The sequence below is a fragment of the Falco naumanni genome, chromosome 4 (assembly GCF_017639655.2).
Source record: "Falco naumanni isolate bFalNau1 chromosome 4, bFalNau1.pat, whole genome shotgun sequence".
NCBI classification, from domain to species: Eukaryota; Metazoa; Chordata; class Aves; order Falconiformes; family Falconidae; genus Falco; species Falco naumanni.
The window spans coordinates 63,033,038-63,054,141 of NC_054057.1; the positions used below are offsets into that span (position 1 = coordinate 63,033,038).

The 21,104-nt window shown below is 46.9% G+C and overlaps 1 protein-coding gene across 8 annotated transcripts in view; it reads left to right on the plus strand.

Annotated features, from left to right (window-relative positions):
* Nucleotides 1-14,886, plus strand: part of SMARCD3 (SWI/SNF related, matrix associated, actin dependent regulator of chromatin, subfamily d, member 3) — a 111,363-nt gene extending 96,477 nt beyond the window's left edge. For all 8 annotated transcript variants that reach the window (XM_040590788.1, XM_040590790.1, XM_040590787.1 and 5 more), the window contains 4 exons: nucleotides 4,963-5,098; nucleotides 7,236-7,358; nucleotides 10,576-10,677; nucleotides 10,776-14,886. In XM_040590788.1, coding sequence (XP_040446722.1) covers nucleotides 4,963-5,098; nucleotides 7,236-7,358; nucleotides 10,576-10,677; nucleotides 10,776-10,829 — 415 coding nt within the window. In that variant the 3' untranslated portion in view covers nucleotides 10,830-14,886. The remainder of the gene's footprint in view (nucleotides 1-4,962; nucleotides 5,099-7,235; nucleotides 7,359-10,575; nucleotides 10,678-10,775) is intronic.
* Nucleotides 14,887-21,104: the final 6,218 nt, after the last annotated feature.

Sequence of the window (21,104 nt, forward strand, 5' to 3'; positions counted from 1 at the left end):
AGATGAAATACAGCATTCAGCTATCTAGGGCATTTCCGGCACATTCCGTATTGAAGTGACAGCTGTGTGTTTGAAGGTTGGGGATAAAGTGACATCTGGGGATTGCAACCTTGCTGGTAAGATATTTCAGTCGTTCTCAAGTTCCTTTGTGGTCTTGGTAAAAACTCTGATTCTGGGTGTGTAAACGTTATTGTTAATCAACCATAGTGATTTGATTTCTTGCAGAATATTAACAACAAATGTTTCTGAGTATGCTTAAAATTGGATTCTTTAGTTTCAATTTGTAATATATGTGATAAGAAGTTTAAATATTACATAGCCTATCAAAATAAAATTTGCTTTTTGATTCATTTGACTATACAAAACAGAGTAATCAAAAAGAAGCTTGACTACCATGCAGATTGATAGCAGTGTATATGTTGTCACTGAAGTCAGCTCACTGACCTATTTGATGGGCCAAAAAAAGCTGGTCCTCTGAGATACATAGTTATTGTCTTGGAGAAAAATTACGAAGAGCTGATGGTTATGTTTCTAGGGCCAGAGAGATGGCAAAGAGGCCTGGAGGCAGTAGGTTTTCTGTTAGGTACAAGCTAAGGAGCAGGACCTCATGTATCCTGGCTTTGTCTGACACACTGTGTGCAGCACACAGTGCCTGGCATCACTATGGTGCACCAACACAGAGCTCTGCAAAGGGGAAGCACGGATTTCCTGAGAACAGGGAATACTGGGAATACTTTTGCCATAGAGTCTTTACATTCTTGAGCTAAGCTAAAATAAATCTGAAAGTATGGCACTGAGTTTATAGAAAGTAAGTAGGTTTAGATTCATAAAATCACAGAATAATGTGCAGTAAAAGGATCTCTGGTGGTCATCTAGAGCTTCCCCCTCCCAGCTCAAAGCAGGTTCAAATTATATCTGGATCCTGCGGGGCCTAGTCCAGCTGACCTCTAAACGGACTCTCACAGACCCTCTGCCCTGCCCCCCAGCATTACATTTTTAAGAGTGAATGTAGTCAACCACTGAAACAGTTTGCCAAATGCTTGTCATGGTTTAGCCCCAGCCAGCAACTCAGCCCCACACAGACACTCACTCACCACCCCTACGTCAGGATGGGGGAGAGAGTCAGAAAGGTCAAAGTGGGAAAACCTGTGGGCTGAGATAAAGGCAGTTTAATAGGTAAAGCAAAAGCCACGCACACAAGGAAAGCAAACCAAGGAGTTCCTTCACCACATCCCATGGGCAGGCAGGCATTCAGCCATCCCCAGGACAGCAGGGCTCCAGCGTGTGTAATGGTTGCATGGAAAGACAAACACCATCACTTTGAACGTCCCCCCTCTTCTTTCTTCTTTTCCCAGCTTGATGTCCCATGGTATGGAATATCCTTTTGGCCAGTTAAAGTCATCTGTCCTGGCTGTGTGCCCCACAATTTCTTGTGCCCCCCCCAACCCTCTTGCTGGCAGGGCCTGGGGAACTGATAAGTTCTTGACTTAGTATAAACAACTCCCAGCAACAGCCCAAACCATCAGTGGGCCATCAACACTGTTGTCACACCAAATCCAAAACACTGCATGGCACCAGCTACTAAGAAGAAAATTAACTCTATCTCAGCTGAAGCCAGGACATCAGGCCTCTCTTTTATACGGTCAACTAGATCACAATTATTCATTCTAGTTTTAGCGTACGTGCACAGAGACTAAAATGTGAATTATTATAAAGTCATTCTAGAAATAATAGTGTTTTAGGACCAGTCTTCAGACAGCAACCACACCCCCTTTTTGAAAAAGAAAACAAAAAATGCAGTGGGATTGAAGTGGAAATGAGGTATAGATGGACAGAAAGTCTTGGTAAAAATTTAAAATATTAGGTAGACTCAAAGAGAATGCAGAATGCAGGTAAAAAATTCAGCATGTATAGTTTCTGATATGTGCAGTACTGAATGCACCAAATTTAAAACTGTTAGAATTCAAATCTTCTTACCCGAGCTCAAGCTGGAGCTTTCCTTGAGTTTCCCTCTGTGTTGCAGCTGACACACCTGAAATTGGGGTATAAAGAGAAACATCTGTGGAATTTCCAATTTCTACAAAGCAGCAAGCCATCTCCCACACTATTAACATTACATAAGTAGGCTAAAAAGCATAGCTCTCCAATATTCTCCTATTGCAAACAGGTTAGCTCTTGATTTTCCCCTTTTTACCACCATCATCATTTAAACCAAAACATTTTCTTTCTGTTCCTTATACCGAGTTGGTTGCCCACATTGCAGCGAGCTCGTGTTGCCCTCCCACGCTGCTGCTGTGCACCTCCAAGGGGAGGCCGGCTCCGTCCTTCCCTCGCTGCCCCACGGGGCGATTGCGCTCCCCAGCAGGACCTCTCTTTCCTCTTCTCAAGGCTGAACAAACCCAGCTCCTGCAGCTTCTCCGAGCGGGCGTGTGCTCCAGCCCCGCCATATCCTGGCTGTCCTCTGCGGGCCTTGCTGCCGAGCGTCACCTCTGGGTGGCCGGTGCCCACAAGTCCAGGTGCACGTTCGCCAGTGCAGCGTGGCCAGGAACAGGCTCCTTCGTGGACTCGACAGCAGTGCTTGTGCTAGCAGCCCCTTCTGCAGCTGGCCTTTGCCACAGCTGGCTCACCTCTCCGAGAAGCCTGTGCCAGGTGCTTGGTCACCCTTACAGTAAAAAAGTTCCTGGTATACTCGTGTTTCAGTGTGCACCCCTGAGAAGAGCCTGGCTTCATCCTCTTTAAACCCTGCATTCTGGTATCAGCAACTTTTGTCCCAATCCCTGCTTTCTGTCGCCTAGGCTGAACAGTCCCAGATCTTCAGGCTGGGTGTGGGGTGCTCTAATGCCGTGACTATCTTCACAGACCTTCATGTAACTGTCTTGAGTAGCTCCATGTCTCTCTTGTACTGGGAAGCCCAGCACTGAACACAGTACTCGAGGTGTTTCCTCACCAGTGCCAAGTGCAGAGAAGGATTGCTTCCCTCCACCTGCTTGCAACACTTCTGATGCAAATCCATCCATGGAAGTTCTTTTGCTCCCTCATCTTAACAAGCTCAGTTATATCCTGAGCCAATTCTTCTACTACCTACAGCAGATGCACAGAACCTAGACATCTCAAAAATAGTGTCGAGAAGCCAACATTTTTGTATTATGAGTGGCAATGACCAAAGTTCGATTTACGAACTACTGGGCTGAAAAACTGTTTTCTTGCTGAGAAACTTAAGTCTAAAGATAAAGAGAAAGTAAGCATTAAGTCTAAACCCCAACAAATTAAATACAAATTTAAGATAGTACAAGCCAAAGAATAATACTGATACTTAGCTTGTTAAAGATGAAAGAATAATAGTAAAATTGGTTGAAATATATTGGAAATAGGAAGCCTTCTGTTGAAAATGAGAAATTACTAAGGTTTTAAAAACCCTGGGTTTGGAAGAAAAGCAGCTGCTTAAAGTCATATAAGAAGATAAAAAAAAAATCTAATCAGTATTATCTTTAGAGATTAGTGAAGGCCCCATACCTTTGCAGTGTGGGTTTTGGAGGGCAGATGGAACAAGTGTGTCTGACAAACTTTTTAAAGTCATATACATTCAACACACACTGAGTGAGGAGTTGTAAATGGGTTTTAATGTATGACTCTCATGAAATTGCTTAACTGTCAACTACTGTTGCCCTGCGCTGGGCACTGGGGGGGGCCACCCCTCGAATGCTGGGCTCAGTTTGGGCCCCTCAGCACCAGCCAGACCCTGAGGGGCTGGAGCGTGTCCAGAGCCGGGAAGGGGCTGGGGCACCAGCCTGGGAGGGGGCGGTGGGGGGAGCTGGGGGTTCAGCCTGGAGAGAAGGGGGCTCAAGGGGGACCTCGCTTTCTGCAGCTGCCTGACAGGGGGCTGTAGGCAAGGGGGATCAGTCTCTGTTCCCAGGTAACAAGCAACAGGACAAGAGGAAACGGCCTCAAGTTGTGCCAGGGGAGGTTTAGATTCAATATTAGGAAAAAGTTCTTCACCAAAATGGTTGCCAAGTGCTGCAACAGGCTGCCTAGGGAGGTGGTGGAGTCACCGTCCCTGGAGAGACTTAAAAGAGCTGTAGATGTGGCGCTTAGGGACATGGTTTAGTGGTCAGCTTGGCAGTGCTGGGTTAACAGTTGGACTTCATGATCTTAAAATCCAATCTGAATGATTCTGTGATTCTGTACCATGTGTTACTGCTAGAAGGATGGTAGTTAATGTGATACCAAAAACATACCAAGACCAATCCTGAATATTGGAAGCCAATTGGTACTAACTGCAGTAGAGAATGGAGTTAATAGACCTGTAACGTACTGAGGAAGAGTCAATATAGCTTCTGGAACAGGAAGGTATGACTGGCTGTATTCTTTGAAGAATTAAGCAGGCAACTTAACAAAAAAGGTAGTGATCCCCAAATTCACTGCTACCTCTTAAGAAGTATCTAGGAATCATTGCAGTGCTGCATAGCTGCCAAAACAATTACAGTGCTAGGAATTATAAGAGAAGGAACCAGGAACCAAATAAAATGTCATTATGTGCTCACATCCAGAATGGTAGTGTACAGTTCTACTTACCCTATCTCAAAAAAAGTGCAGTCGAGCAGAGACTGTACCAGTATGGTGTTTACCACTGGGGACTGCTTTGGAAGCCAGAGTTACAACTTAGTAACAGAGTTACAGGTCTTAGGAAGATTTTAGACAATTTAATGAAGACTATGTCCATTAGTAGCTATTAAAGTTGATGGTCTGGGCTCCAGCTCAAAAGTCTCTGAATTCTGACTGATGAAAGAAGAGAGGATATGCTACTAGGATATAAAAATATATGAAGATACCCTGTTCCTAAACTCTTCTGACAGCATCTGCAACAGGCTTTAGGCTTTACCAAAGAGTGTGTTCTGGGCTGGATGGCTATTTATTCTGATTCGTTATAGCAGTTCTCATGATCTTCTGTTATACTTTCCATAGTGTTGACCCCAACGATCAGAAGAAGACAGCTTGTTATGATATAGATGTAGAAGTTGAAGACCCATTAAAGGGACAGATGAGTAGTTTTCTTCTCTCAACAGCTAACCAACAGGAGATTACAGCATTGGACAACAAGGTACTAGCCCAGTATCACATGTCAAATATACTCATTGTGTACCTTCATGTGGGTTTGGTGTCACACGTCAAGGTAATGTTGTGAGACAGGGACTTCTCAGTGGGATGTGCTTTCAAGGGATGAATCAGCCACATGCAATGGGAATACGGAGGGGTGGGTCGCATTCCCACTTAGGATTTGATCCAGGCCCAGTTAATGGTTGTCAAGGTGATAGAAGCAGAGTTTCGCAGGTAGTATAATGAGCCTCCTGGCATTCCGGAATCATCTGAACTGTTTGACTATAAATTTTTATTGAGAAGTCATGGTGTCTTGCTAAATTGCTGTAAGGCAAAGCTAAGAAAATCCTATCCTCCGGATGTGTTTTGTGCATACATGGTGGCAGAACAGCCCTTTGCAGTAGATGTAAATACGAAAAATGTATTGGAGCAGTTTGGCAGACTTGTTTTCAGTGTTACTGAAAGAGGACCATGCGTGCTTCAAATAATAGTATCTGTCTTACTGCAGTGGTGAGGTCTGCAGGCTGTATTAAGAGATTCCATCATGAGGACTGTTAGCCAGGTTTTGACACATGTGTAAATGGCTGATGTGGCTTGGTAAGGGGTAAACAAAAGTGGCTTCTCAAAGCCAAGTCAGAAGATGATGGTCATCCTGGACCAGAGATGATTTATGTGACATACCGTCAGGCCCAGTTTCTGTTTGTTTACATCTAATACAAACAAATACATTAAACTCTGGTGTTCGTGTGATTTTAAAGGGGAGTTGGACACCAGCAGTCCTATGGATCCTGGTAACTGTTACAGCATCTTTTGTTTATGGCTCTTGAGAAAGGTCCTATTGGAGCAGAGCAGCTGCTCAGCCAGTTGATTCCTGGCCTGTATAGGCTTGCATGCCACAGACATAGGACTATCCTGTTTCCAGTCCAGCTCACCTTTTCCCATGTCTGTATCACCTCTTTTTTTTGGCATTTGCTACAGCAGCGGGCAAGCTGTGATTAGTGAAGTGACTGAAGTCATTTCTGGGCAAACAGGCACGACTGCTGTCTAATGTCTGTACTATTTATCGCTGTGGTGCTACAAGGTCATCTAGTGGGGAGTCAGTGCATGCCAGCAGATTTCTCTCCAGCATGGCTACATCATTTTCCCAAATAAGGAACGATTTTAAGTTGACAGCAGCTCTCTTTGTTAACATACTGTATAGTTGTGCCTACATTAGTGGCCTCGATGGCATAGCCAGATCAGGGGATTATTTTCTCCCATGTGCCTAGATGTATACAAGAAACTAAACAAGATAGGTTTAGGACCTCAAACTAGAATTTCAGAGGAATAGAATAACAAAAGTTTGCTTCTCTGTGTGTGGTGCAAACGATTCATTAACTGTCCTCTCATTGATTGTACTTGATTTTGTTATCCAGGATAATTATAGGACCTTTACTTCTCTTTGGAGTCTTCATTCTTCCCTGCTGGTTAATGCTAATTTCTTTCCTAATATTGCTGAAGATACAACTCATTTTCTATAAACCTTCAATACTCCCGATTTCTCATTGTTCACACTCCCTTCTTTTTGCAGCCATTGTGACTTTAATAGGCTTTCTCACAAGAAAATGTCTAGAATTCATGGCTCTTATGTGAGTTCATTTAACGTGGACTTCATCTGGCAACCACTAGAGGCTTTAAGGATCACAGCAGGGTATTGAAGATATGCTGATGATTGAACAAGGGAATAACTGCTTTCTTACGTTGGGCACTGTTTAAAGACATACTTATATAACACCTTTCCTGAAAAATCCCAGACTTGGCAGAAAGAGTGATTATACACAGGAAATTACTACATTGTACAGTCACATGACTTAGCTCTTCAGTATTGTACATAGCATGCCATCCAGCAGTTCAGCGCAGGAAGTGAAGAAGAATCCTGTACCTACTTGTATTGCAGAAGTACAAGTGAAACGAAAATGTAATTTCAGGATTGTGGTTAACTCCATCGAAGGGAAAAAGTAGTGGGAACCTGCACAAGTCTGCAGTGCAGAAATGTCACCTTTGTACGTTGGAAGAAGTACAAATATGCTAATGGTGCTGACCTCAGGGTCACTGGAGCATGGGAGGAATTAAGTAACATCTTCTTTGTTCTCTTCTCTTAGATTCATGAGACAATCGAATCCATAAACCAGTTAAAAATTCAACGTGATTTCATGCTGAGTTTCTCCAAAGATCCAAAAGGATACATCCAAGACCTTCTCCGATCCCAAAGTAGGGATCTTAAGGTGAGCTAAGGTTTGGAGAAGAATGAATAGTGGAACAGAATGTAAGAATTTTATATAAATGTGTAATAGAGTTCATAGCTAAAACATCCAGGATGACGAATTGGTGGGAAACAGACAATGAGTGGAACACTGCCATCCCAGAGCAGACAGTACACAGGAAAGACAGTTTCCACTTCCAGTGGAACAGCGCTGCTTAATGGGCGTGGTAGGTGAATTTGTGATTAGACAGTAAGATGGAAGTGCAGGGCTGTGTTGGTGTATTCCATAAAATTAAAGCTGTATAAAACTCATCAGGAACATCCCATGGTATTATAACACATTTTGGATGTTTTTTTAGTTCGTAACTTAATCTGTATAAGAAATAGGCAGATTTCTGCTGCCTTTGGGCTTAGCTTTGAGATATCCAAGAAATGGAATGTGAAGAAGTTAATTTGTTTTGCCAGCAGAAATGATTTTTTTTGTTCCTCATAAAGTTTCACACTTTGTGCCTTTAACTCAGATCCCTCAAAACCAATTATATTAATGAATCCATGAAATTACTTCAATAAAATCCTTCTGTCTTTCAAATATAAATGTCTAGTCTGTCGATAGTCTTCAAAAATCTGCTGTTAAGATTATTATTATTTATATTGTATTCAAAAGGGGACAGGCTTCTGAAAGAATGTTTAAAGCAGCTTTTAGCTTGAAGACCTTACGAACTAAGATATCGTGGAGCTTCTCTAGCTGAAGTCAGGCACTCTACCTGACAACCAGTCCCATAAGGGGTTTTTCTGTAATGTTCTGCCCTGCTAGCATCAGAATTGTGACTGCACAATAGTACTCTACAGAAGATGCTAGTAATTTTGTGTTTACCCTTGTTTCTGTGATGATGGAGACTTAGTCATCAGAATTTAATTTTTTGCTATAGAATAGTTCAAGTTGGAAGGGACCTTAAAGATCATCTAGTTCCAGCCCCCTGCCACAGGCAGGGACACTTTCCACTAGCCCAGGTGGCTCCCAGTCCGATCCAGCCTGGCCTTGGGCACTGCCAGGGCTGGGGCACCCACAGCTGCTCTGGGCAGCCTATGCTGGTGCCTGAGCACTCTCATAAAAAGAGTTTTCTTTATATCTAACTAAACCTACTGTCTTTCAGTTTAAACCCATTCCCTCTTATCCTGTCACTACAGGCCTTGGTAAAAAGTCTCTCTCCGTCTTTCTTATGAGCCCCCTTTAAGTATTTGAAGGCTGCAATAAGGTCTCCCTGGAGCCTTCCCTTCTCCAGGTTTAACAGCCCCAGCTCTCTCAGCCTGTCCTCACAGTAGAGGTGCTCCAGCTCTCTGTTTTTGTGGCCTCCTCTGGACCTACTTTAGCAGGTCCATGTCTTTCTTGTACTGTGGACTGCACAGCTGGGCGCAGTGCTCTGGGTGGCATTTCACCAGAGCAGAATAGAGGAGGAGAATCACCTCCCTTGACCTGCTGGCCACGCTGCTTTGGATGCAGCCCAGGATATGGTTGGCTTTCTGGGCTGCAAGCACACAGGGCCAGATTATATCTAATTTTTGGTCCATCAGTATCCCCAAATCCTTATCTGCAGGGCTGTTCTAAATCTATTCATCCTTCTGTCTGTGTTGGTACTGAGGATTGTCCTGACCCAGGTGATGACATCAGTTGCTCTTCCATTATCCAACAGTGCAGTCACTCCATTGTTGAAGGCCACTAGATGGTCACACACAGTTTGCCTTTGGTGAAGCCATGTTGGCTGTCTCTCATCACCTCCTTGCATTCCGTATGTTCTGACATGTCTTCTAGGAGGATCTGTTCCATAATCTTACTGGGCACAGAGGTGAGGCTGACTGGTCAGTAGTTCCCAGGGTCCTCCTTTGTAAAAATGAGTGAGATGTTTCCCTTTTTCCAGTCACTGGGGACTTTGCCAATACTTTTCAAATATGTTGGAGAGTGGCTTTGTGACTCAGGACCCTGGCATGCATTTTTTCAGGTCCCATGGACTTTTGTATGTTCAAGTTCCTCAGATGGTTTCAAACCTGATCTTCTGTGATGGGAGGGACTTCTTTCCTCCTTGAGCTTCAGGGACTTGAGAGACGTGGGAAGAGAGATTGCCATTGAAAACTGAGGCAAGAAAAAATGGTTGATTAACTTGGCTTTCTCCATATTGGTTGTCCCTAGCTCTCCTATCTTACTTACTGGGGAGGGGAACATTCCTTTTATGACCAATGTACCTGTAGAAGCCCTTATTATTATTCTTCATATCCCTTGCCAAATTCAGCTCCACCTGTGCCTTAGCTTTTCCTGAGCCCATGCCTACACATCTGGGCAGCATCCCTATATTTTTCCCAGGATACATGTTCCTGGTTCCACTGCCTGTGCATTTCCTTCTTAGACCTTGATTTGACCAGGAGGTCCTTACTGAGCCATGCTGGTCTCTGCCTTCCTTGCCTAGTTTCCTACACATTGGAATTTAGAGCTCTTTTACTCCTGAGAAAAATGTCCCTAAAATGCAGCCAGCTCTGTTCAGCTCCTTTGTATCTAAGGGCAGTTTTCCAGGTAGTCCCATTCACTAATTCCTTCAACAACTTGCCAGTTTTTCAAATCTTGCTTTCTTGGCAGTTGCATAGAGACTGAAAAATCAGCTCAGGACTTTGGCCATTTTGGAATGACACAGGTTTTCTGTTCCTTACATTTCAATAGAGTTATTTTTCCTTAATGCTTTCCCCATCAGAACTTTCCTTGAAATTAAGGTAAGGTAAGCTTTGAGATAAGGGCAATGCTGGTGCAGAGTTGTGCTTCAATCTGATGTGAATACCTTAACAATTTCAAGTTATTACCCTGTGTATGGGTGACTACTGAGGTTCTTTGGATACATAGCTTAATAAAATATACAGTACTGGGGAACTTTTCCTGGACACTGGAACTCAATCGTCCATGCTGTTAACTTGTTAGAGATCATGGCACTTAGCTGGGCAACTGCTGGTGTCTAGAACTATTCCTTGGCACAGATGAGGAGCAGAGGTTAGGACCTGTTCAGAGCTGGCAGTTTGTGTGTCACCGTCTTGTTTTGGTAGCAAGCACACATGCCATTCATTGTCCATTTGCCTTGGGCTTAGAGAACTGTCCTGAACATTTTTGATGTAATGTAAATAAATTATGCCTCTAGGTAAATCTGAATGTTTCTCTACGTGGTAGAAGAGCTATAGTGAAAAATGTTTTTATTTTGTCACAGGTGATGACTGATGTAGTTGGAAACCCAGAGGAAGAACGCAGAGCTGAATTTTATCATGAGCCATGGTCTCAAGAGGCTGTGAGCAGATATTTCTACTGCAAGGTATGAAGGAATTATCCATACTGTTGGTTTATAAATAAATCTTCCTGCCACTGGACAACTGAATCTGCTGAACTGTACAGTTTTTCTTTTTCTTTCAGATCCAGCAGCGCCGGCAGGAACTGGAACAGTCTCTGGGCGTGCGCAACACATAAGTACTGCTCACCAAGATCCCATTGGCATCATGACCACCAAACCAGTGGACTTTTCAGTGTTACTTAGCTCACTGTTACACATGGACCTGCTTCCTGACTGGATGAGAATGTACCATCAACACACCAGTCAGAACACCAGCTTTAGAGTGACCCTTGAAAATCTTGCCCATGGGGGGGTGGGGGTGGGTGGGTGTCTTAGACCATTCCAGGCCACAGACAGTGCCATGCAAGTGTCAGTGTTAAAGAAGATTAAAGGTTCATTCATCAACACATATCATTAAGTTTTAGTGGAAAGTTCAGACACTACACAGCAAATCCTAATGGGCTATGCATGGAATCATGGGTGGCATTGATGGGGGAGGTTGAGGTAGGTGTTACAGGAGACTACAGATTTAGAGAAATGCAGTTCTCAGTTACCTAAGAGTCTCAAATAGTAAATTCTCTGAAATTGGACAAGATAGTCTTTCTTATAGCTGTGGAATGCTTTATGTTCCTGAATAGAGTTTTTATTCCAGCTGGAGCAGTGCAAGAAGCCGTCTCACCATGTGTAAGAACAAACTAGGAGGATTTTCATTCCGGGAATGAAGAGCCCCTCTGGAAGAAAGAAGTGTAGTCAGAACATCTCTTCTGCAAACTCTAATACTTCCTCTTTCTATTGTCCCTACAGTGAAGGGTAGACCGAGTTACATATCACTAGATGGTGATAATGTTGTACTGAGAGGAAGAGAATTATCCCCAGGATAAGAGCTGCTTAGGCATCACTAATATCAATGAGGTTAGCAAAGCTGAGGTTGAGGCAAGAAATGAGGCATTCTGAGGAACTTAAAGTAACTTAATGGTGCTTTGCTGATACCTGCCTTGAACACAGCAGATACTAACAAAAAGCATATATGTAAAATACGACATTTCTTAAATGTTTCTCTGTGTGCCAATAGGGATCAGCACTGAATAGAACTTACCTAATTGTTACATTGGTGCAGAATCCAAGAAGCTTAACTTCATATAACGTGGCAGTGCCGCCTTTACTTCAAGATGTTAACAGAGTCCCTGGATTGGTCTCACATGTTGATCATAGGTGAACTGCCTCTTACTATGAATTATTCAGTTCCCCCATAGATGATACATATTGGTTATAAAGGATGCTGTTGAATTATAAAGCACTATCAGCCTTAAACAGCACAGAGAACATATCAGTTGGAAAACATGTTCTTCGTAAATGTATGACAAATTCAGACTACGTGGAATTTATACCATATTTACTTGGAAGCAGGGACATCTTCATTAAGTCCTTTCCCCTCCATTAATTTTTTGTAGTGCATCAACTTGTTTGTAATTGATGGCCCAATATGATTTCTAGTCCAAAAAGCAGCTGCCAAAGTATAATTCTTTGTCCGGGTGATGTGGCGCTCAGATCCTCTTCTGGGTTACTCTCTTTCATCTCCTTTCTTGGAAGGAGAATCAGATTCACATGTGGTACAGAAGGGAGGCAGCTCTTCTGAATAATGCATTTTGGTGTAGTATTGTCCTTTTTTCCTTTTCTCTTCTGCTATCTTTGCCAATCTCTTTCTTAGTTGAGCTTGGAAGTTTCTTCTGTCCAGTCACAGAAGAGATAGTCTACTCTTCCACCCCTTTATTTAATACCTCTGCTTTCACATTAATAGTGCCATAGCTTTTTACTCTGTCCATTGTGTTCAGAGATGCCTTGGAAAATCTACATTTTGTTGCAGTTCTGTGTCATATGATGGCAGTACTGTCATGCAGAGCGACTGGTGTGAGAAGCCTAGCTGTACCTCTTTGCCTGAGGTTTTTACTGGGAATGACTTTGGAACTTTTGTTGTGTTAAAACCTCTTTTTTCAGTGAAACATGAAATCCTGCAGTCTTAAACTGAATAGTGATGGACTGTGAGGCTGCCAGGCAGTGAATGACTTGAAATCTTATTTACTTTAGGATGCAACTAATTGGACTACAAGCAAGCATTATGAGGGAGAACAGTGGGAGTCATCTGCTACTGTGCTTCCATATTTATTACACTGCTGTGTCAGTTGTGTGCATGCTGTCCAGTGTATAAAACTCTTTTCTGTATATGGTAAACAGAGCAGCTACATTCAGGGGATGCATTCAGTCTCCAGGAGTAAGAAATGGAAAGGTATTTAAGGATGTGAGAAGGGCACGGGACTTGGGTAGATGCCTGCAAGATGTCTTCCAGGGAATTCTGGTTTTTGATAACTTTTCCATTGAAGTAGCAAATATTTGTACCAAGAAATTTCAGTTGTGCCACAGCTGGAAGCATAATGGAGTCCAGCCTGCTTTTAGAATCTCTCTGTAGAATTAATTGGGTGGATCTGTTTCAGACTCTCTTTCAGAGCAAATTAACAAAACTAATGTGGCACTGCTGCCCAGTGTTCACAACAGCATCACTGGAAGATGAAGTTGTGTTAAGCACCAATGCTGTGCTGAAGTGTGTGTCCGTCCCTGTGTGTGCACGCATGTGTGCCTGTGCATGAGTCAGCCACTGAAGATGGCAATCCAAAATCTAAATTCTTACATCCCACTGTCCACATTCCTACTGCACATAAAAAGACTGGTCACCAACAGTGAGTGTTAGGAATAGCTGTCAGGTGTCTTGTTTGGTTAAACTGAGGTTTGAGATTTTGGTGCTTGTTTCCTGTGTTTAGAAGCAGGTCAGGCCTTTTACTGAAGAGGCACAGAGAAATTTTGTCCTGTGTTCCAGGAGCACAGCCAGGAGCTTGCTTGTTTGCAAAAAAGAGAAGTTATATTTGAAGTGAAATAATGGAGCAGTACTGGGAGGAACTGGACCAAATGCTGCTTGGGCATACAAAAATGAAAGGCAGTGATACTGACCAGGTATGGAATTGTGTAAGTTCAGGATGATTGTCTTTCTGTGTGTATGACAGATGACAAGATGATGTTTTGGGGTCTTCAGTTGCTGCCACAGTACAATACAAATCTGTGCATACTGCAACAAAACATCATGTGCATAGAAGTCGTAAATGTATAGATGGTGTTAGAAAGCATAGCAACAAAATAGGAAAGGGTTAAAACAATTCTGGAGTATCAAAGAAGAGAAATCTATCCTGGAGCTGAAGTGTTGACATGGCAGGTTTGAAACACTTTTTAGTCCTTTGTGCTTCAGGATTTAGACCAAGTGTTTCTTAGAAATTAGAGGGAAAGCAAATGTTTGAATATGACATAGAAAGAGGAATACAGCAGTGGAAAAGGAAATAAAAAGATGGAGCAGAGCACCACTGAAGTGCCAGTAAGACATAGCACAGGATAATGTGTGGAGTACTGTTGGAAATAGCACAATCCAAGTGAGTCAGTACATTTTGTCTGCGTGTGTGTATGTATACATGTAGAGAGCATGTGGGAGAGAGCCAGTCTCAACTCATATGTAGCCTGGGAAATGGGCGTGTGGGATGGAACCAAATGTTCTGCAAATAACTTTGAGACACATTGTTAAAACATTTTGCACTGTTATCAACAGGGATTCAGTTGTTCAACTTAGAAGGGTTGGTAATTGTAGTGCAGACATTGTTTCAGCTGTCAGTTTTTTTACACCAGGTGTTTAGGATTTAACCTGTGGAAGCTGAGTGAAGATATTGGTGCATATATCAATATCAGTGCATATCCTAGGGCTCCTAATTTTGCCAAAATTGTAGTCAGGTATTGGGGTTTTTTTTTGGCTTGTTTTTGTGTTGGGAACACTTTTATGGCAGTGCAAAGATGACGGGGAAAAGAAAGCTCTCTTCTCCTGAAGAAAGAGGTGTCCTTTCTGTAACTGCTTTGTTGTTTAATAGGATGTATCTGTTCTGCCAGATCCTGTATGATAAACACCTTTTCCAATCTCATTGAAGAAAGGAACTCAATTAAAAAAATATAACTGTGGGTTTGTGAGAGTGCGCGAATACATGTATAAAGGGGGGGGAGCAAGTGGGCGAGCGAGAGACTCCTACTCTGTAGCCACCATATCTTCATTGTATGATGCCGAGTGATGCGTAGAAAAGCTTTTAACAATAAATACTTTGTTTCTTTGTATCTCTTGCACTAACCTTATGTGTCTTAACAAAGGCAGGTATGGTGGGTTTCTTTCTGCTCCTGATAATGTTCTCATGGTTTTGGATTTCTGTTAACTTGTATGCGCATGCATGCATGCACACGGGGGGTGGGGGTGGGTGGGTGGGGTGGGGGTGGTTAATGGGACTTGATAAAGGTGAGGACTGTTGCTCTTTAGATCTTTCTTATGTGAATTTGTTTCTTCACTGGACTCTACCTTCAGCTGTTGCCTTGCTGAGTAAGTGAGAAATCCTTGCCATTAGAGAGTTCTGGCTCCTCTCCAGGTCAGTTACTTGATCATTTGGAGTACATTTATCGTTATCACTGTTATTATAGTCAACAAAAAACTTGCAGCTGGGCATAGAGCGTGGATGCTGAGAGTTGTGGGAATAATACAGTTACCACTTAGACTATGGTAGGAATTATGCGGGTGCCACCTCAACGGGGCTCGTCCTTATGTTCCACTTTAATAAAGAATCAGAGTTCCTCTTTCTATTGTGTTTAATATGTCATAGTAGTTACAACTTGAGCTGTTACAACAAGTGTGCCTCTGAAGAGGGACCCGTCTGTCAGTTGTTACTGGGTATTATAGTCTCTGTAGGTCCTTTGATTTCCTGATGGCACTTAATGCCCATCCATTCCTGTTTGTTCTTCTTCGGATTTGCTCCTGCAGCCTCCAGGCTCCCTTCTTGTCTGCATCTTAAGGCATTTCCTTATCTTTTGTTACAGAATATCCTGTAGTTAAAAGCTTTACTTACAGTTCCTTATCTACTGGTTAAATTTCCATAGGTAAAACCAAAGGTTGAAGTAAAATTCATCTGGCCTAAGGCTTCATTTACTTTAGTTGCTAGTGCTAAGCTCAGGACAAATTAGCCTCTAACTAAAGAGGAGCCCGGAGTAAGCAATGCAAACAGCTAGCAGCCTTCCAACAGAGGTACTATACAGCCAATAATACTAGAAACCTTTGTCTGGATGAGCAGCTGCAATTCACCAGCTCAGGGAAGAGGGTTTTGTTTCTGGATAGAGGTTTCTTAGCTCAACAGACTGTCAAGAGAGAGCGATGTAAAGAAGTGGGGTGGGTGAAGAGTACAAAGAGGAGGGTGAAAGAGGAAAGGAAGACCTAGAATTACTTCAGCAACGCAGTGAAAGGGAAAGCAGAAGTAGGAACCTTTCTTTATCTGAGAAGAAAGCAGACTTGAAAAAAAAAAAAAATCCTAAACATCTACATAGATATTCCACCTAACATTGGGAAGATTGTTTCTGAAGGGTCATCTAGGAAATCTCAGCCGCTGAGACTAATGAAAGTTAATTTTGCCTTTGCAAAAATGAGTCTGGATGCTTCTAATAGAAAAGCAAGTAGCAAGAACAGCAATTATCTTGTAACAACAATCTTACACATTGTATCCCCTTCCTTTTGGAGCAGCAACGGGCAGGCTGTTTTTTTCCAGGATTCTGAGAGGAGGAATGCAGATTCTTGGTTTTAGTTTCCTGGTGCTTCTTCCTCACCGGTTCTGTCTGCTCCCCAGCCCTATCCTGTTCACCATCACAATTTTGATCTCTTGGTTTTTTCTTTTTACAAGTTCCCTGTGCCTTTTCTTTCCCTCCCTTATCCCTCTGTCTTCTGCTGTGTCCCATTTTTGAGGCCATGAAAGTGACACCGGGAGTGCTAGGTTGTCAGAAACAGGTCCTCCAGCCCATCTCTGTTTTTATATTCTCTATCTTGTTGTCCCAGTCTGCATCTCTCTATTTCTCAGTCCCTCTCCCCTGTTCTCTGTCCTACTTTTTCTCTCTCCATATGTCCCGCTACCTGTCCCCATCTTTATCCTTCCTTCTTCCTCTCCTTCTTCTGTCTGTCCTTTTGTCCTGCTCCCTGACCCTATTTCTTCCTTCATCTCACTGTCCTTTTCCCCGTTACCCATCTCTCCTTATCAGTTCTTCTCTGTATTTGCTCCCTGAGCCCTTTGTCCTGCTCCCCATCCTGCTCTTTCTCCATCCCTCTGCTGCTCCCTGCCCCATCTTTCTTTCCCCCATATCATTATCTCCCTCTGTCCCTGTCTCCCTCTTTGTCATTGTGTCTACCACTCCATCCTGCCTGCTGCCCCTTTTTTGTCCTCATTCTCTTCCAGTGTCCTGCTCCCCGACCTCTTTTCCTGTTGCTCTGTCCTTCTGTCCTCCCCCCATTCTCTCGTGCTCCCTCTTCCTTCTTGATTCTCTGCCGCTCTGTCTAGGTCCCTGTCCCATCATTCCTCACCGTATCCCTCTGTCCTGCTCTCTGCCCCTATTCTTTTTTAATCCCTCTGTCGTGCTGCCCATCCAAGGTTTTTTTTCTTCATCTCCATCCCACTCCCTGTCCTTATTTTTCTTTCCCTGTACTGCTGCCTCTCCCGCTCCCTGCCTCTCTTCCTCTGCGGCAGCTGCCTCGTTCTCCACCTCTGTCCTGTTCTCTCTCCGTCCCCCTCCCGCTGTGCCTGTGATTTTTCTTGTCCCCGTCTTCGCTGTCCCGTTCCCGGCCTCGCACTCTCACTGCAGCCCCTGCGCCGCCGGCTGCCTCCTTCCTCCTCTCTCCCGGCCTCCGCACCCCGCTCCTCTGCTGCGGCAGCCTCCAGTCCTGCCCAGCGCCCCGCGGCCCCGGGAGCCTGCCGACCCACCGGCAGTCCACGCCAGACGGCCGGGCGCGGCTGCGGCAGCCGGGGTCCCGGGGTAGGGGGGGCGCGGGGGTACCCAGCCCCGCAGCAGGCTCGCTCCCCGTGCTCCGAGTAACGGCTGCGTCCGCGCCCCCTTGGCGCCGGGCGAGGGGCTGCGAGGGAGCCCGGGGCAGGGGTCGGGCCAGGGCCCCTTTCCCCGCGGGGCTCCGACTGAGGGCCGGGGCGGGGGGACCCCGAGGCGGGCAGCGGGGCCGGTGGCGGCGGCCCCGGCCCCTCCCTGTAACGGGACGGCTGCCGGCGGCGGGGCCGAGCCGCGTTGGGAAGCGCGGGGATCGGCGGGGCTCCGGCGTGGGCTGGGGCAGCGGCGTCCGCGAGGGACCCAGGGCGGCTGAGTGCCAGGGGCAGCGCTCCCGGGGCGTTGCGCAGCCGGGCGGCCGTGCCCTCCCGCGGAGCCGCCGGTAGGCGCGGACCCCCGGCACTGGGCTGCTGGGTGGCCACGCCGCGTCACACGGGCCGTGCCGGGAGCTGCGCTTGTTGCGGACCCGGCTGCCGGGTGGCCCCGCTGCCCTTGTCCCAGTGCGGAGCGGTGCAGCTCTTCGCTATAGCCGCGGCCGACGCAGCGCGGCACCAGGTTAATTGCATCGCCGGTTTCGTGATTTTTTTCTGCTCATAAGTGCGGCCGCTCCACGGCCAGCCGAGCGGCGCCGAGCTGCCCGGCACCGGAGGAGCGGTGCTGCAAGGTACGTCACGAATGCGACGGCATGGCGATCCCGCGCATCCTGTGGGGCGGTGCTGCGGCGCCCGCTGCTGCCCCCTGGTACGGAGCCGCCGCTGCCGGCCCCCGAGCGCGGTGCCGACGGGCGCTCCGTGCGCAGAACTGCAGCCCGGCGTTTGCGGCCGGCGCTGGCCCCCGCGGCGCGGCATGCCCGGTGCGCGCTGCAGGAGCAGCATAGCGGCGCGCCGGGTGCGGGCCTGACGTGCGGAATTAGACTCTATAACTCGAAAGTTATAAAGCAGGTATGTTTATTGCGCGCAGATGCACGGGGGATCGCTCCTCCACAAGCGTGCATACCTGAAGTGACGAACCATCTCACATTTATACAATAAAACAAATGAATATTCAATTAACACCTATACATATTCGTTACCTAAACCCCCTTACTCTCACTTCGTATGTTAATTAGCTTATCAGTCCTTTGCCTGGAATGTGGTGGTCTTGCAGGTCTGTAGGTGATTCATGTCCTTGTGACCATCCGATCTTCTTCAGCAGGGAAAGGTGATTCATGTCCTTGTGACCATCCCATCTTCTCCAGCAAGAAGACTTAGCACTCCCTCCCTCTAGATAACATTGGAATGTCTCTCATCCTTTTCTCATCCTTTTTATAAATGGCCCCTTTGTTAGAGGAAGAAGGGCAGGCGTCTCCTCAAAGCTGTGTGCCTATGTGACCATACACCACACCCATGACCAGTCACCATACCCACATTCCTTGAGCAGACATATACAATCACGATCCATGTCCATTGTCCCCATTTCACACTATTTCTCCATATCAGGCCGAGGCGGCGGCAGGGGAGCGCCAGAAGCGACGAGCAAGCCCCTGCGGCGGAGGCGAAGGCGAGGGGGGGGCTCCGGCCCGCCGGCCGCCTGAGCGGGGGGCGGCAGGGGAACCTTCAGCCGCCCGCTGCGTCAGGCTCCCGGTCCGCTGGCGGCGAGCCGGGGCCGGGGGCAGAGGGGAGGGAGGAGGGGAAGCAGGAGGCCGCCCCCCGCCTCCGCCTCCGCCGCAGGGGCTGAGCATCTCCCCCGCAGCCGGGTCCCAAGCTCAGGTGCCCCCGGCGCTGCCGTGGCGGCGGCCAGCCGGCCCCCCGCTGCTGCTCGGGAAGGGCCTGCGGCAGGAGCGGCTCCGGGCAGGGCCGAGCGGCGCCGGTCGCGGTCACTTGTGCTTCTGTCCCTCTGCCGGGGGCCGCGCCGCCTCGGGCTGGCGGAGGTTGTCCCTGCCCGGCCTCGCCCCCGCGGCGCGGCCGCGGGAGGGGACCGGGGGGCACGGCCCGGCTGTGGGCAGGAGCTGGGCCGGCCGGGGAGAGGCGGAGAAGGAACCCGAGGGCGGGCGGGCAGCGGCTGCCTCCTGCTGCGGACACGGAGAGCCTGCCCCTGCGGTGGGGGGGGACCAGCCCCGCAGCCCGCAGCAGCCGGGTGCCAGCGTGCACAGCAGGGTCCGCGTGTCACCCACGGGGTCCGTGTGTCACCCACAGCGTGGGGCGGCCCCCGGTGCACGAGGGAGCTACGCGACGTGTCCGGGAGGCCGCGTCTTGCGAGGAAGAGCTGTGAGACACCCGGGGGTTACCGTAGGTGGTGGGGGCAGCCAAGCGACCGGCGTTCTGCGAGAGGGAGGTCTGAACTGTCACGTTTTCATAGCGGTACCAAAAACGAGAGCTGTGGTGAGTCCGGGTCACTGGGACCCTGTCTCCCCTCTTGTGTGTCCCAGGCCCCCCCTGCCCCTCCTCTGCCCCCCTCCCCCCCCGCCCCTCCTCCCCCCCCCGCCTTTTTCCTGTGCTGCTGTGATTTTGTGTGTGTGTGATGGGGTGATCTGGGCTGGACCAAAGCTGCTCTTACTGCAGGAGCGGGCTGGAATCAGTTAGCTGAGGGGAATGTGCTCGAGCTTGTCTAGACAACAATTGAGAGAGCATAGAGGAGTGGGGGACGGATGGTGCCAAGGATGGCGCCAAGGAAAGATAACACCTTGCTGTTGATTGATGGTAGTTGACCACCAATCGGGGATTGCCTAGTATGCAATGCTTAGCTCAAAAGAAACCAATCTGTTTGAAGTGCGCAATTTCTGAAAGTATATATACCTGTGTTTCTATACAATAAATCGACATTTGCTTGCATCAAGCTGCATCCCGTCTCTTCATTGGCAGCATCTTACTTCTCCCCCTCCTCCGCTGGACAGGGCAGAGAAAATATAACAAAAAGCTTGCAAGTCGGCATACGGATGGGGAGATCATTCCGCTATTACTTTCATGGGCAAAACAGGCTGAACTTGGGGAAATCAGTGCGATTGATTAGCAGTCAAATCAGAGCAGGAGAACGAGCAGTAAAAGCAAATCTTCAAAACACCTTCCCTCCAGCCCTTGCTTCTACTGGGCTTAATTTACTCCCGATTTCCCTGTCTCCTCTGTGCAGGGGGAGGGGGAACGGCAGCTGCGGTCAGTTGATCACACATTGTTTCTTCTTCTTTCTCCTCTTCCTCCTCCCCAAACCTTGCTATACAAACCCATCATGTTTTGATTCCCTGTAGCTCTCCATTCTATTCTTCTGTCCTGCTCCCTCTTCCCTTCTGCCTTTATCTCTCATTCTGCTGCTCCCTTTTTACTGTCTCTGCTATTGTCCTACTCCCTCTCCTTCTCCCCTTTTCTTCATCCTCCATCTCTGTCCTGCAGCCCAGGGCTGGTTTTCCCTTTACACCTCTGTCCTTATCTGTATCCATCTCTTTTAAGGTTTTCTTCCCACCCGAACCCGCCTGTCTACCCCCAGTTTCTCTGGTCTGTTCCCTATCA